The sequence below is a fragment of the Phasianus colchicus genome, chromosome 10 (genome assembly GCF_987193195.1).
Source record: "Phasianus colchicus chromosome 10, bPhaCol1.hap1.1, whole genome shotgun sequence".
NCBI classification, from domain to species: domain Eukaryota; kingdom Metazoa; phylum Chordata; class Aves; order Galliformes; family Phasianidae; genus Phasianus; species Phasianus colchicus.
In genome coordinates this window covers 316,638-332,130 of record NC_143445.1, presented here as the reverse complement: position 1 = coordinate 332,130, position 15,493 = coordinate 316,638, and the positions used below count along the sequence as shown (strand labels likewise).

Genomic DNA, 15,493 nt, shown 5'->3' with positions numbered 1-15,493 from the left:
AAGTCAATAATGAAGCATTCACTCTGTTGATCCAGTTCTCACTGAGTCATTAAGGGCAGGGAACAGAAGAGACAGAAGGATATGAGACATCTTTGAACGCAGCGTATACAGCGGACTACTGAGAAATTCAAACCCAAACGTCTAGACTAAGTGGAAAAACTTGAAGGAAAAGAAAATAAAAACAACACACAAAAACACAACTTGGAACGAAGTCAAAAAACCAGGATGAAATGAAACAAACTCCATCTCCCCTCATGGAGATGTTTTGATGCAGTTTGGAAGACCAGCTATATGCTCACTTCCTGCTCCCAGGCCAGCTGTGAAGATTGCTCTCTGAATTATGGACTCACAGAATCGTTAAGGTAGGAAAAGGCCATGAATATCATCTGGTTCAACCGTAGACCTCTGGAAGGTTTCCTCCCAGACCACCACCCCCTTCCTTCAGGGGACAGGTGCCATGGTTTATTTTAGTGGGCAGCACCTCCTCAACTTAAGTTCCCTTGCCTTCAGTTCTCTTGCCCCTCTGCAAACACAGCAGCATGCCCCTAAAAATAAACAAACAAATAAATAAATAATCCTGTGGTTTTGACACCTGTCCTCAAATTCCATGTCTGCTTTGACAGAATTACATTTTTTTAGAGGAGTACTTGGCCTGTGATTTTCAGTTAGTTCTGTCAAGCAGTGCACAGACCTTGGTCTCTGTAAAATGGGGCTCTCAGATAGGGTGAGCAAAGCTCACATGAGGGGAAATCACTAAGGGCAGGCTTGTCAGCAGGTTTGAATCTATCCCCTGAACAAAAAGAAGTGAAAAAACAAATTTGGCATCTTGGAGCCCAAACTGGCAGGCCTGATCTGAAATGACATTGCAGTTTTCATTAGCTAGTAGGAGCTGATTTCTTTCCTCCTTATCCAACACGACCTTGAAACATACCTTAAGCTTAAGTAGGTTGTTGTAGTCTTCAGGGGCCTATACTAGCTTTCCACTAATGGAAACTAAGTTTTGAACTCCAGGGGATGAAATGAGGTGAACAAAATTGTCTATCTATCTAGTCACAGCTGTAAGATTTAAGGCATATGAAATAAAAAATGGGGCAAAAGGGACACCAAGAACCGGTTTGAACTTTAAGGTAGTAGAATATGTAGAGGGCTGGAGCTGAAGAAGTAGCTTAAATAAGAGTCTTGTTTCTTGTTTTTGGCTTTTGTGGTTCAGCAGGGTGCAAGGATGACAAATATTTAATACCAGACCACTTCTGCCACAAAGCATGGCCATGGCTACAGAGGCTGGATGATGTCAAAGGATACAGAACAGCAGTCGTGTGATTATCCAGTGCATCACGTGGTAAGTAGGGGAGCTAATATGACTCTGACACCAATTCTTAGTCTACAGGCTTTTGTAGGATGGTATTCCTTAGCAGTATCTCTCACCTGGGGGTAAAGGGAAGGAGACCAAACATCCTCAGACAACCACATGCCACCATGCTCACCATCATCAAAAAAGTAACCTGCTGTCAGTCATCTGGCTTGCTCCCTTCTGAGGTTACAACCCTTCAACAAAAGCAATTCAACAACAGACCGCTCATAAACTCACGGTCAACAAAAATAGTTCTTTTTTTCTATTGCTGGAAGAGCTGCAGCAGTTTCAGTCTCCCGATGAGCTATACCACTGCAGCACTTCTTTGGGCTTGAGTTAGTGGTGCACCACTTTAACTTAGTAGGCTTAGTAAAATACAGAAGGTACTTCACCTTTTTACTGAGAGGGAGGGCAGGAGAGGCAAAAATTGCTACTTCTTGCAAACTACCCTCAGTTTGCAGTATCCTAATGCTCTGTATGAAAGCCTAAAACCACAAAGAAAATGACTATATCTTTAAATATTAGCAATGCAATTTCCTTTCTTCTATTCTTGTGAATTCCAACTGCTTTCCTGATGTTTGCACTTACCAAGTAGACAACCCAGTGATTACTTTCTGTGATCAAACCTGGCAGCTGTGAACTCAAAAGGGCAGGCTGGAACGAAAGCAACACAGCAATGCTGGAGAAAAGAACAGCGTGGCTTCACGTGGTGATGGAGCTTTGTTTCCTATCTCCTCTGAAATTCTGCTCTTTCACATACCCTGCTGTTGTACAGCAAGAGGAAAAAAACAATCAGTGAAAGGGTTGAGTTTGTAGGAGACATGAGCTCCACTTGAAGAGCCATGAGACGTTGGCTGGTATGCTGGTTCAAGGGTATGCTGGTAACTCGTAAACTGAGAAGCCTCCAAGTAAACACTCAGTGTGTCAATAAAAGGCTTGGTGGAGGGCAGAGAAATGTGCTGCTCCTTAAGGCGTGGTGCCCCCATGAACGGATGCACACGGTGTCCATCTCTGCTCTGCATTTAACGCAGGGCCCATGTCCCAGCCCACGTCCCAGCCATGGATCGCGTCCCGACCCATGCCTCGAAGGACTACATCGCAGTGCTCGCCCTATACGCGGGACCAGCTGCTGAGCCCAGATCCCCCAGCGGGGGCAAGGGGCTGCTCAGTAGGGCTGCCCTTTATGCTCTCACCCCCTCGGGCCCCTCCTGCGAGTCTAGGGGGCGCCGAGCTCGAAGGTCGCTCGATGAGGGCCGGGGTTCGCCGGTCCGGTCCGGGGCAACGGAGAAGGGCCGTCCGCACACCCCGGGAGCTCCCCGACAGCCCGAGCGGCCGCAAACAGGGTTAAGGCCGAGGCGATTTGCGCGTAATCCCCGGCACGGCCCGGGGAAAGGGGCGCGGTGCCGGGTAGGGGCGGTGAAGTGGGAGGGCAGCTCGGCTAGACCCCCGGGAGCCGGGGGAGGGAGCGGAGCCGGTGGGGAGGGAGGACGGGGCCCGGAGGGGGCCGGGGGGAGAAAAGGGAGGAGCGGCAGGGGGTGGAGGGAAGGAAGAGCGGCGTGGGGAAGCGCTACGCGCCCGAGCGGCGGAGGGAGGGAGGGAGAGGAGGAGGCGGCGGTGGAACGCGCTCGGCTCCCTGGGCCGAAGGTGCCCACCCCTCCCCTCTGTGCCTCCCCCGTTTTGACCCCCAGGGTCCACCTGTCTGCCCCCCCCCCCCCCCCGATCCCAGCACCGGATGCCAGCACCGGGACAACCGCCTGTCCCAAAGTCCACACTGTCACTGTAACCATGGAATCTGGGGCCGTACCAACCCGTCTACCTCGAGAGCCCCATCAGCGTCCTACAGCTCCTGGAGCCTGGTGTCGCTGTCACCCTGGCTGTCCATGACTGTCCCAAGCTGTCCCCCCTGCCATGGTGGCACAACTGCAGCGCGGTGCCATCCTCATTGAAGAGGTGACGAGGAGGGGTACAGGGAGGGGGGCTGGGGACAGTTGGGGGACACGTGGGGTGTGACATGGGGTTGGTGGTGTCACCGTCGTTGGGTATCACCTTCACTGGATGCCATTGGGTGTCATCGAGTGTCACTGTCTTCAGGTAACACCGTGACACAGGGTGACCTCGATGTGGAACAGCCATGATGCAGTGTCCCCATCCCTGGCTGTCACTGTTGTTACCGTCATCCGGTGTCGCCATCACTCGTGTGTCACCATCCCTTGGATGACATTATTCCCTGTGCTGTGATCACCACACAGAGGTAGGCACTGGTGGCCCCGCGTTGTCACCGTGCTGTCTCTGAGCCTCTTGCTGTCCTTTGTCACCCCTCCAGGCCTGCCTACAGCCGGACTCAGTGACACTGGAGCCCTCTGGTGCCCATCATTGTCTGCCATGAGGACGGGGACACACACGGTGGTGAACTCTGTGCCACCACCAGAGGAGACCACATGTGACATCAGCGTGGCACAGCCGTGATGCAGTGTCATCATCGTTGTGCGTCGCCAGCAGCTCACCAGCTTCAGCCTGTATGACACGTGGCAAGTTTTCGTGCCATTTGCCGAGTAAACCACGGTGACTGTCAATAATGATATTTCAACCTTGTGAGGTGTGTGTGTGCCTGTGAACACACAGGTTTTTGTTTATTAAGCAGACGTGAAACAACTTCTCTTACTAAGCCATTAAAGTTAGGCTTGCGTTCTTTCATAACAGAATTCAGTAAGTTAACTGGAACTCCTCCTGGAAGAGGAGATCTCCTCTCCGTGCCAGTGACCCAACAGAGCTCCAGGTGACCCGGGCTGATGTCACAATGCGATGCGCTGCATCACAAGGAGATCTTCCACAGGGCAGCATCAGTGCCAGCACTTCCCTGCAAGGCCTGGGCGCTGCTGCAGCACTGCTCAGGGGCTCTGTCCTTCTGCGGTCAGGAGTTGGCTCAGGGGCAGCAAGGCTGCACTGGGTGACCTTTGTTGACACGTGGAGGAGCAGGGGCACTTTGCGGAGAATTGTTGGTTGGTTGAGGAGCCTTGTTTGTGGAGGGCATCCTTAGTTCTGAGCTGAGGGCTGTCGGCCAGCGACATGGAAGGCTGTTGGACTGTGAGCCTCAGCTCGGAGCTGGTCTACACGTTCCCAACGCTGCTGGAACTCTCTACCAAAGGTAAGGCTTTCCGGACTCCCTTCCCAAGGCATCGCACGGGGCTGTTAGCTGTCCAAAACCTCAGCTCCTGCTCTCTGTGCTTGGCTGGGCATGGCTGGGGGCTGCTGCAAGAGCCCTGCCCAAGGGTCCAGCTCTTCTGGGGACCACGTGGCAGCCAGGTCCCAATAGTAGAGCTGCCCAGAGCCCCCAGGTTCCTTTAGGCATGCTCAGTCCCCTGTGATAGGGCAGTCCAAGACCAGGTTTCCCTGGGAGAACACACCTACAGGTGTTTCCGTAGGTTCCTGCTCTGGGAGGAAAGGCATCCTGTGTCCCACAGGTTTCCTATGTCCCCGTTTCCCCTCGGGGCCCTGAATAAGGCTGAAATCAGAGCAAAGCCCAGCTCCGCTAGCCATGGCGGTGCTTTTCTGGGGTGTGTGCGTGTGCCTGTATCCATCACTGTCTGTGTGAGGAGCTTGCCAAGCAGTTGTGAAGAGGCTGTCCTGGAGCATGACATGTCTTTTCTTTCCTTTGCAGAGATTGTGGCGGTCTGGGATGCCGTGTCTGATTACATCCTGGAACAGATGAAGCTGGACAAGGTGGGCTGGTATGCTGGTGGCCCTTGCCCTGGAGAGAGGTTCAGTCCCGCCAAGAGTGTGGGCCTCACAGAGCAGTCCCTCCCTGAGCACCACACTGAGCAGCACGCTGAGCCCAAGCCGGGTGCCCAGAGCAGCCTGTTGGCCAACTGGGAGGGAAACCCAAGGCCAGAGCTGCCCTGAGCAAACGTTTGGCACACGCAGGGGCTTTGCTCTGCCCTGTGATCAGAACGGGGAGAGCCAAGGGAGAAATGGGTGGGGGATTTTTTCTGGCCCTATGCCAAGGATGTCCTTGGGAATAAGTCCCAGGCTTAAGCCCTGTGCTGTAAATGCCCGGGCTCTTCTCTAGCCAAAGGATGTTGGGAAACACTATGCGAAGGTGACTGTCTTGCAGGGTTCACAGATTTTTCCAAAGCTTTCCGGAGAGCCCCATCTCACCCTGCTGTCCATCAGGAGTGGGGAGGGCGGAGAGCAGTGACCCCATGCTCTTGATGTTTGTGGCTTTTGCCGCCCCTAAAGTACACACTCGTCAGCCTTTCTGTCTTTTCCCCGTGCAGGGAGTCCTGGTTCCGGGGCTCGGGGTCTTTGCTGGGGTCCGAGAGCAATTCCACAGCAAAGAAGAGGCAGTTTCGGTGCTAAGGCCTGTCTTCCAGCTGGACATCGGGGTGCTGTGGCTGCAGGACCTCCAGTCACCCAATGACATCATCCCTGGTGAGAAGGCAGCAGCCACCTTCCCCTTCCTGTCCCACGTCTGGCTGGGTGTGTTATCCCTGCTCTCTGGAAATGGCCGGGAGCAGCAGAGAATTGTCTGCAAAGCTCGGGGTACAGCGTGAGTTCGTCCCGAAGGAACCACAGCTCAAGAGCTGTTTCTCCGAAAGACCTTTTCTATGGGATTTGGTCACGATCATGTTGCATGGGAATGTGGCTTGCTGTGGCAGTGAGGCTGTGCCTTCTCCTTGCAGACGATGTCAAGATTGAGTCGCTCAACTACCGGCAGCTCTCGCGAGCCTCCGGCGTCCCGCTGAACGTGGTGCTGCGCTGCGTGCGAGAGAGCGTGCTCTTATACTGTCACCTCCTGAGGAACAGGGAGCCCGTCTCATTTGTCTTTAAGAACATCGGCGTTATGACGTGCCAAGACGACTTCCTCCTCATGAGGTTCTTCTGCAGCTGCATTGCAACGCTGGAAAGCAATGCCACCGTCCTTTCTCTGTTCCGCACTGTAAGTTGAGGAGGTTTTGAGGGTGCGCCATCAGATCACTGCTGGCCAGCCTGGATGTGGCACGCCAGTCCAATGCTTGTCCCCACGGCTTTCTCCACTGGCAAAGAGATTTCCTGGATCTCTGCCCCTGCAGAAAGCCTGGCAGTGCTCTTGCACAGCCTCTCTATTTGGCCATCCTGCTCCTTCAGAGCAGAACAAAGCTCTGATGTTCACGGAAGAGGCTTTGGTGGAGAGCAGCTTTCTCTTGGCATGGGAGCCAGGCTTGCTTCCTGTCAAGAAGAGCCATGAAAAAATGGCCTTGGCAAGCCTCCAGCAGGTCTGTGTCCCTTTGCAGAGATTTTGGACAGAAGATTCTGCTGACTTCGGGCCAGAGACCACCGCCCATGGGATCCGGGTGTTCCCGAGGTGAGCGCATTTCCTCTGCAGCACTTAGCTGGCCAGGAGACAGGCTTATTTCCCACCTCCTCCTCTGAGACGTGCCCTGCTGGGTCTCCGTGCTCGGCATCCAGTTGGGTAGAAATCCTGGAAAGTCTGGCTCCTGGGAATCATGGTTGTGTTACTGGTGCCCAAGCTGTCCCGATTCTCATCAGAGAGAATGGACTGCACGTGCAGAGGAATTTGGGCTACGTGTGCTGGTTTGGCATGGCCAGGAAGGAAAAGGATGCCACGCTTTGCATAGCACATAGATAAATACCGCCAACAGCTGCATGGGTAGGAGGTCATCCTTCTTCAAGGGTTGTCACTCTTTGTTTCCAGGTTTCAGCTCACTGTGGAAAAGAGCAGAGCAGAGGTTGCCGCGGAAAAGAAAGCTGCAGTAGAGCGGAAGATGAGTAGAGGTGAGGGAACGGGTCCCAGCTGTAGGGAGGTGGGCCCTGTCCCGTGCCGGGTGGCTGGATCCAGGTTCACATGCTGTGTCCGTGGGGCTGCTCTGAAGAACTTCTTTCTGTCTTGGTTCCAGGGGGCTCTGCCAGCAGGCTGCTGCAGAGGCGGAAGACACTTCCCCCCTCCATGCTGCTGCAGCGCAAGCCAAGCTCAAGGCAGAAAGACGTGGCGAAGGAGCCTTCTGCCAGGTGAGAGCCTTGGGCGAAAAGAAGAAGGAGATGCGTGTGCTCGTGTAGGAGTAGCCTCCCCTTTGGAGCTGCCAGCTCTCAGCACCCAGAAAGGCTCCTGACACACGTGTCCCAGTGGGAGCCGTTCTCTCCAGGGATGGCAAGCACGCGGCACAATTGCTCGAGGCAGACACACCAGCTTCATGTTCCACCCTGGCCCCCGATCCCTGGGGGAGCTGAATGCTGATCCCCATTGATGGCAGAAGCTCTTCTCCCTTCAGGGGTCTCTCCGCACTGCACCGGAGCCCATCTTTACGGCTGTGGGAGCACGGGGGGAGACCGAGGTGCCCTGGGCTCCTGCAGACTCCTCTTGTGTCTGTTTGCAGCGCGCTCCCGCCATGTGCAGGCAGCTCCCGCGGGACGAAGAAAGCGGGACAGAAGGAAGCATCTACTCCTGCCCAGACCAGCACTGCACTCCCTGCCACAGAGGAGTCTAAGAGGGTGCTGCAGGTACCGGCCCTGCCTTGCTACGGGGACTGTGCTGCTTGAGACTGCACAAATGACAGAATGGTAGAATCATAGAGAAGTTTGGGTTGGAAGGGGCCACTCAGACCACCTAGTTCCAATCCCCTGCTGTAGGCAGGGACACCTGTCTCTAGACCAGGTTGCTCTAAGCCTGACCCAGCCTGGCCTTGAGTGCTTCCACAGGGAGGGAAGCAAAAGCCTCTGTGTGTGCAGTGACCTGGAGCACAGCCCTTGGGGTGCCATCATTTCACATTTCTACCCGCTCCTTCAGCTCCTCTTCAGTAGATGGAGGGTGCTGCACACCTTCCCTATCTTTTCTCGCCTCCTGGCCTGCCACCTGCCACAGCACTCTGATTTTGAGCAGGGGCCATGAGAGTGGAATACGACCTCTGAGCCACGTTTGCTACAAGTTGCGGATCCCGTCCTGCCTTTAGGGCCCCTGGTCTTTCAGGGACAAAACAGTGCTGACTGGCTGCCAGAGGCGAGGAGCAGGAGCGTGGAGCTGAAGGAAAGTCCCAGGGGCTGAGGCTGATCCTGTATGCTGCTGTGTCTCTGCAGGAGCTCCGGGAAGTGTCTGCATTGTGGAAAGAAGTAGACCGCACGTGGCCCATGCACCAGCAGCAAGTAGAGCAAGCACGGGCAGAAAGGGCGGTGTGGGAAGGCTGGAGCGTAGGGGCGGACCAGCGTCCACCCCAGGCACTGTCAGGGATCGAGCCTGCTGGCAACAGCCGCCATCCTCAGAGCCAGGCTGCGAGCTCAGCAGGACTGAGGGGGTGGGGAGTGGGACAGGCGCCGTGCAGCATGGCAGGGGCTGGCCTGCTCCTCCTGGGGAGGAGAGCTTGGCACCTCGCAGGGAGAGCCCTGCACGGAGAAGGGAAGGGCGGCGGGCAGCCGTGGGCTGGCAGGGCCAAGTCTCCTGCTTGCCGGGGCCTGCTGCAGGGCCCTTGACAGAGGGCTTCTGAGAAACAGCCCCGTGCTCCCAGCCACTTTGCTGACAGCGTCTCCTCTTTGGCAGCTGATGGCCAGGCAGAGCATGCGTGCTCCGCATCCTCCAGCCCAGCCCAGGGGACAGCAAGTGGAGAGGAGGTGGAGGAAGGATGTGGATCCTCTGCCGGGAAGTAAAATGGGAACAGCGACCAAGCTGGCACTGCATGCTGAGTAAGTGTGTGCGGGCTCTGCTGGCTGCCTGAGGCACTCGGGCAGCTGTGACCCTGCAGCTCGGGGACAGGCACGGCCCGGCCAAAAACTCTGGCGGGGTGCAAGGGTGGGGACACGCGGCAGCACGGGGATGCTGGGCTGGGTGAGGGGAGAGGCAGGGGGGCTCAGCAGAGCCCAAGGGATGACTTTCTCCTCCTGCTGCAGCCTCCTTTCCCCAAGAGTGGCTCAGGTGCTCCAAAGGTTGGAGCCGCACCTCCATCAGCAAGAGGCTTTTGCCAGCACAGCGGAAAGAAACCGGCAGAAGCTGGAGCTGAAGCGGCAGCTCCCCTGGTGAGCTCCACAGGCAGCAGATCCTGAGAGCCGGGCTGGAGCCCAGCCTGCACTACTTGCCTGCGCTCAGCCCGTAACGCTCCGTGCGCTGTTCTTTTCACCTCCGTAGTGCTCGATGCTCGCGTCGCTCCAGAGGGGAAGGTGCAGCCAACGGTGGTGACCGCGGTGGAGCTCTCGGCAAGGGGGCTGGGAAGCTGTCCAGATTTCCACCTGTGAATGGAAGATCGTAGAATCAAAGACTCATTGAATGGCCTAGGTTGAAAAGGGCATTGAAGGTCGTCTAGTTTCAACCCACCTGCTATGTGCGGGGTCGCCGACCACCAGACCGGGCTGCCCAGAGCCATATCCAGCCTGGCCTACAACGCCTCCAGGGATGGGGCATCCCCCACCTCTCGGCAAGCTGTTCCAGCACGTCACCACCCTCCGCGGGAAGAACTGCTAACATCTAACCAAATTCTGCCCCCCCTTCCACAGTTTAAAACCATTCCCCCTTGTCCTGTCACTATCCAGCCTCGTCAACGGCCGTTCCCCCTCCACTTTATATCCTCCCTTCAAGAATTGGCCACAATGAGGTCTCCCCGGAGCCTTCTCCTCACCAAACTAAGCAAGCCCAGTTCCCTCCACCTTTCTCAATAGGAGAGGTGCTCCAGCCCTCTGATCATCTTAGTGGCCCTCCTCTGGATTCGATCCAAAGCTCTGCGTCTTTCTTGTACTGGGGCCCCAGCCCTGGACGCAGTACTCCCAATAAAAATAAATTGGCCTTATTTCCAGTCGGTCTGCTGGTGTCGTGTCTGTTGCCATCAACTAATGTGATGGAGCCGTGCTTTGAGAGAGGAGTTTGGGTGGCAACAAGAGCTGCTCCCAAGGCCCGGTAGGCCCATGCTCTCCAAGAGCGGATTCCCAGGACGGCAGCCATCTCTGCTGGCCGTGCACACTTCCTGTGCAGAAGAATTGATGTGTCCCCTCGTATCCCCATAGCTCCCTCCCAGCAACAGAAATTCCGTGGGAGAACCGCAGGGGAGCTCTGTGGGGACGAGGAGCAGGCAGGGGCATAGGGAACATGAGGGCTTCTGAAAGGCCTCTCCTTTCCCCAGAGGGCTTGTGAGCACTCCTGCCTGCAGCTGGGAACTGTATTGCCAGGAGCTCTGCAAAGGTGGATTTGCTTGTAACTGTAGGCAGGGAGTTTCAAACCAACACTGCCGTCCACAAGGGGAACATTTACATTCTCTCTCTGACAGCACTGAGACAAAGATTTGAGCTGGCAGTCTGAAGGCCACATTAAGCTTGACTGGAACAGCTGTACAGTGAGAAACCATTTGCCTTTTCACGGGGAACACAGCTGGAAGGGAAATCCAGAACAGGGGAAAGGAAGGCAGATGGTTGCCAGGCAGAGCTCTGAGCGCAAGGAGATCTTGGAGTGGATGCTCCTGGAAGAGATGCTCAGACACATGCAAGATGAGGACGCGATCCAAGACAGCCAGCACAGCTTCACCAAGGGCAGATCGTGCCTGAGCCATCTGGTGGCCGCCTACATTGGGAGTGCCGGCACTGGTGGTCCAAGGAGGGGCAACTGATGTCATGCACCTGGGCTTGTGTGATGCCTTTGACATGGTCCCGCCCCATATCCTTATCTCTAATTGGAGAGAGATGGATTTGAGGAGCAGCCTCTCGAGTGGATAGAGAATTGGCTGGATGGTGGAAGCCAGAGGGTTGTTGTCAGTGGCTCCACATCCCGGCGGAGGCCGGTCACCAGCGCTGTCCCCCAGGGGTCCGTCTGGGGGCACACTAACACTACTCGATAGCCTAATGGGGTGTGACTGATCAGCCCCGCCCCGCTGCCGGTACTGCTGGCTCTGCCCTCGCCCCGTTGCCGGCTCGTTAACGGGAGCCCCCGCACTTACCGCTCACCGACAGCGATCGCAACCCTCCTTGCGGTGTAGTCCCGCGTACGGGCGGCTTACGGTTTCTCCTCGCTGAAACAGCCCGCCTGATCCTCACAGCCCGACTCCTCCTCTCCGTCTGTGGTGGGCAGCGACGCGAGGCTGCCCTCCCAGAGGCTTCTTCTCGGCGGGGGCGCGGATGCAGAGCCGTTGCCCTGGCGACGTCCCCGCCGCGTCCACCGCTCTCGCCAGAGCTGCCCGGCCGCTCTGTTGTCTCGGGGATCCCTGGGTGAGGGGACCGAGCGAAAACCCCCGTACCTCGCGGTCGGTCGCTGCGGTTCTGGCTGGAACAGCTCCGAAGCAGCGAACCTCGGCGATCGAGGCTTCTTGCGAGGCACAGTCATCGAGGCAGAAGGGAGAAGCGTTCATTTGTGTCCCTGTGCGAAGTTCCGGAGGAGAAACGAGGCTGTTCTCCCCCTGAAGCTGAAACGGAAAGTTTCGGAACTATCGCTCATGGGTTCCTTTTGCTAAACTCACACGTTGGTTCTTAAACCGATGTGCTAATCCCTGCTGCCGAACAGAGCACCCCACATCAATCCCTCCTCTTCCTTTGAGGATTATGGTGTTTGTATGGTTGGAAATATCCAGATAATTGCATAGAGAGACGCTTGGAAGGAGGATCGAGGGGAGTATCTTGATGCCTGCCTGTTGCATCCCATCCTTGGAGCTCTGCCCTCCCCCGAGTCGCTCTCCCACCTCCCCAGGAGATCCCTGAGGGCTCTCCGTCCCCCCACTCTCCCGGTCTTCTTCGCCCCCCACTGCCCTTCGAGCCCCACTCAGGCTTCAGGCCCCGTGCCCCCCGTCCCCCACCCAGGGTATTTCACTGCCTTCCCCCCACCTCCACCACGGGTCGCCTACAACCCCTGGAGTCCCTCAGTCTGACCCCTGGGATTCCACTCTCCCCCCTGTCCCCACCTCCAATTCCCCCATTCTCATCGATGGAGTCCTCGTCCACCCCTCACCAGTTGTTCCTCCACCAGTGTCTGCCCCTGTTCCCCATTCTGACCCCCAGGGTCCCATGCCTGGCCCCCTCCCATCCCGTTCCTTCCTCAGTCCCCCACTCTGATCCCTTGTATCCCCTTTCCCGCCCCCCCCCGTACGTCTTCCCATTTTGTCCCGCAGATTCATCCCCCCCCCAGTCCCCTCTACCTGACCTCCAGAATTCCCTGTCCCCCCAAATACCCCCACTCTAATTCCCCTATTCTGAACCATAGTCTCCTACCATCCCCCAGTCCCCTCAGTTTGCCCCCCTCCTTCCTGACCCCATTTTCTGATCCATAGAGTCCCCTGTACCCCCCATGCCCTCCTTCCTGACCTCTAGAGTCCATTCCCCCATTTTGACCCCCAATATTCCCTAACAGGACCCCCCTTATGTCCCATAGTAGCCCCCCACAACCACCAGCTCTCCCCTCCCTCCTTCCCCCAGGCCCCCTTTCCACTCATGGAAGCTTCATTCTCCTCCCCCCAGTCATCCCCCCACAACCCCCACTCTCTGCCCTAGACCCCCTTTACAGAATCACAGAATCACAGAATGGCCAGGGTTGGAAGGGACTTCAAGGATCACAAATCTCCAACCCCCCTGCCACATGCAGGGCCACCAATCTCCCTGTTTAATGCTAGGCCAGGCTGCCCAGGGCCCCATCCAATCTGGCCTTGAACACCTCCAGGGATGGACAGGGCATCCACAACCTCTCTGGGCAGCTGTTCCAGCACCTCACCACTCTCTCTGTAAAGAATTTCCCAAACGTCCAACCTAAATCTCCCCTCCCTCAACTTCAAACTATTTCCCCTCGTCCTGCAGTCATCAACCCTTTCAAAGAGTTGATTCCCCTCCTGTTTTAGGTTCCTTTTAGGTACTGAAATGCTGCAATGAGGTCACTCCTCAGCCTTCTTTTCTCCAGGTTGAACAAGCCCAACTCCCTCAGCCTGTTTTCATAGGGGAGGTGCTCCAGTCCCCTGATCATCTTCGTGGCCCTCCTCTGGACCCTCTCCAACAGCTCCCTGTCTTTCTTGTACTGGGGGCTCCACACTTGGACGCAGTATTCCAGATGGGGCCTCACAAGAGGGGAACAACCAAGAACAATCACCTCCCTGTCCCTGCTGGCCACCCCTCTTCTGATGGAGCCCAGGATACCATTTGCCTTCCGAGCCACAAGGGCACACTGCTGGCTCATGTTAATTCATCCATCAAGACCCCCAGGTCCTTCTCCACAGGCTGCTCTCAAGGACCGCTCCTTCCAGTCTGTAGGGATGCCTGGGATTCCTCCGGCCCAAGTGCAAAACTCTGCACTTTGCTGTGTTGAACCTCATCAGGTTCACCCAGGCCCACCTTTCTAGCCTCTCGAGGTCCCTCTGAATGGCATCCCTTCCTTCAACCGTGTCAACCACACCACTCAGCTTGGTGTCGTCAGCAAACTTGCTGAGGGTGCACTCGATTCCGTCATCGATGTCATTGATAAAGATGTTAAAGAGCACCGGTCCCAAGACAGACCCCTGGGGGAAGCCACTCATTACCAGCCTCACCTGGACATGGAGGCATTGATGACCACCTTCTGTCTGTGGCCTTTCAACCAGTTTCTTATCCATCGAGTGGTCCACCCATCAAATCCACATCCCTCCAGTTTGGAGATAAGGATGTGGCAGGGGACCATGTCAAAGGCCTTGCTCAAGTCCAGGTAAATGACATCGGTCGCCTTTCCCTTGTCCACCGATGCCGTCACTCCATCATAAAAGGCCACCAGATTGGTCAAGCATGACCTTCCTCTGGTGAAGCCGTGCTGGCTGTCACGGATCACACGCCCTTTCCTCATGTGATCAAGCATGTCATCCAGGATGATCTGTTCCATGATCTTCCCAGGCACAGAGGTGAGAATTCACTGGCCTGTAGTTCCCAGGGTCCTCCTATTTTTTTTTTAATATATATATATTTTTAATTATTTCTTTTACACTCTATAGAAGCTCCCCACAACTCCCCAGTTTTTCCCTTCCATCCCTCCCTCCATCACCAGAACCCCTTTCCACCCCACAGCAGTCCCACTCACTCACACCTTCCCCCCCTAGATTCCACACAACCCCCCTTTCCAGCCCAAAAAAGTCCCACTGACCCCTTTCTCACCCCACCCACACCCTCCTTTATCCCCTCTTATCCCCACTTGGAATCATGCAGAAGGATCTGCATGAGACATCCTAGAGAGGTTTGGGGGCTCCAGGGGGCTCTTCTGGACTCAACCAGAAGAGTCTGGAGATATCCCAGAGGGACCTGGTGTAGGGATCCTGCTTTGGCAGGGGGGTTGGACTCGATGATCTCTGGAGGTCCCTTCCAACCCCTACGATTCTGTGATTCTGTGATTCTGTGACCTTGAGATGTCCAGGGAGTCCCCGGGTTGGTCATGTGGCACCATGGAAGGATCTGGAAGTTCCCACTATGGGCCCAAGAGCTCTGAGGAGTCCCTGGGCTGATCTGGAAATGGCCCAGCAGGGTCTGGTAGGGTCCAGGGAGTTCTCATGTGGGTCTGAGTGGTCCTGGAGTCATCCAGAAGGGTCTGGGGATGTCCCAGAGGAGTCCTGGGGTGTCCAGTGGGTGCTCATGCGAATCTGGGGGGTCTGGCCATCCGTCTCATCATCTGCTGTAACATGACCACAGCACTTTCATCAGTGGTTTGGACTCACAGCGACAAGACGCACTTTGTCAACTGTGTCACCAAGGAATCATAAGAATTGGAATCGTTGGAACTGGTTAATATGGACTGCTGTTTGTACTCTACAGAACCCATCCTTGTTCAGTGTATTAATTTTAGTTTAGCTACTTTTAGGATTGTTTTTGAACCGTGCTTCTTTTTCTCTTAATAGCGAAGGGGGAGATGTGGGATAAAGAAAGTCATTATCTTGCTAATGAGTAAAGAAACTTAGCAGTAACTTGAGCCAGACGTAAACACACACGAGGCTCCTGCTTCCTACATGTAAGTTGCTGTTGCACGGGTATAAAAGGTTGTAAGCATCTTCAGTAAAGGTCCTTCATCGTTCCTTCTGCACCAGCAAGGGAGTCTGAGCCTCTCCGCACCAGCAAGGGAGCTCGGAGCCCTCTTGCCAACAAAGAGGAGAGGAGAGGAGAGAAGGAGAGGAGAGAAAAGATTGAGCAGAACAAAGGAAAAAGGGAAGAGAGGAGCTTGTAAGGGGGAGAAGAGTGATGAACGAGAGGGGAGAA

The 15,493-nt window shown here is 55.7% G+C and overlaps 1 protein-coding gene and 1 long non-coding RNA gene across 6 annotated transcripts; one reads left to right on the top strand and one right to left on the bottom strand.

The window, feature by feature from the left end:
- The first annotated feature begins 280 nt into the window (after positions 1 to 280).
- On the top strand, positions 281 to 10,113 carry LOC149916509 (uncharacterized). 5 transcript variants are annotated; one of them, XM_090146944.1, is made up of 12 exons: positions 281 to 362; positions 1,211 to 1,339; positions 3,675 to 3,947; positions 4,031 to 4,496; positions 5,010 to 5,071; positions 5,626 to 5,779; positions 6,031 to 6,287; positions 6,622 to 6,692; positions 7,044 to 7,123; positions 7,246 to 7,357; positions 7,723 to 7,846; positions 8,420 to 9,213. In XM_090146944.1, the coding sequence occupies exons 4-12, from the start codon at positions 4,418 to 4,420 to the stop codon at positions 8,807 to 8,809; spliced, it is 1,329 nt and encodes a 442-aa protein (XP_090003070.1). In that variant the 5' UTR covers positions 281 to 362; positions 1,211 to 1,339; positions 3,675 to 3,947; positions 4,031 to 4,417; the 3' UTR covers positions 8,810 to 9,213. The 5 variants fall into 5 exon arrangements, 4 of the variants coding, with proteins under 4 accessions (XP_090003070.1, XP_090003069.1, XP_090003067.1 ...); XM_090146943.1 differs by lacking the exons at positions 281 to 362; positions 1,211 to 1,339 and adding an exon at positions 3,078 to 3,301 and having other exon boundaries at positions 3,443 to 3,947; positions 4,052 to 4,496; XM_090146941.1 differs by lacking the exons at positions 281 to 362; positions 1,211 to 1,339 and adding an exon at positions 3,078 to 3,301 and having other exon boundaries at positions 3,443 to 3,947.
- LOC149916508 (uncharacterized) lies at positions 9,469 to 11,684 on the bottom strand. The gene is made up of 3 exons (XR_016469496.1): positions 11,548 to 11,684; positions 11,251 to 11,444; positions 9,469 to 9,559 (listed from the first exon to the last, which is right to left on the bottom strand). It is a non-coding gene; the product is annotated as an uncharacterized LOC149916508 (long non-coding RNA).
- Positions 11,685 to 15,493: the final 3,809 nt, after the last annotated feature.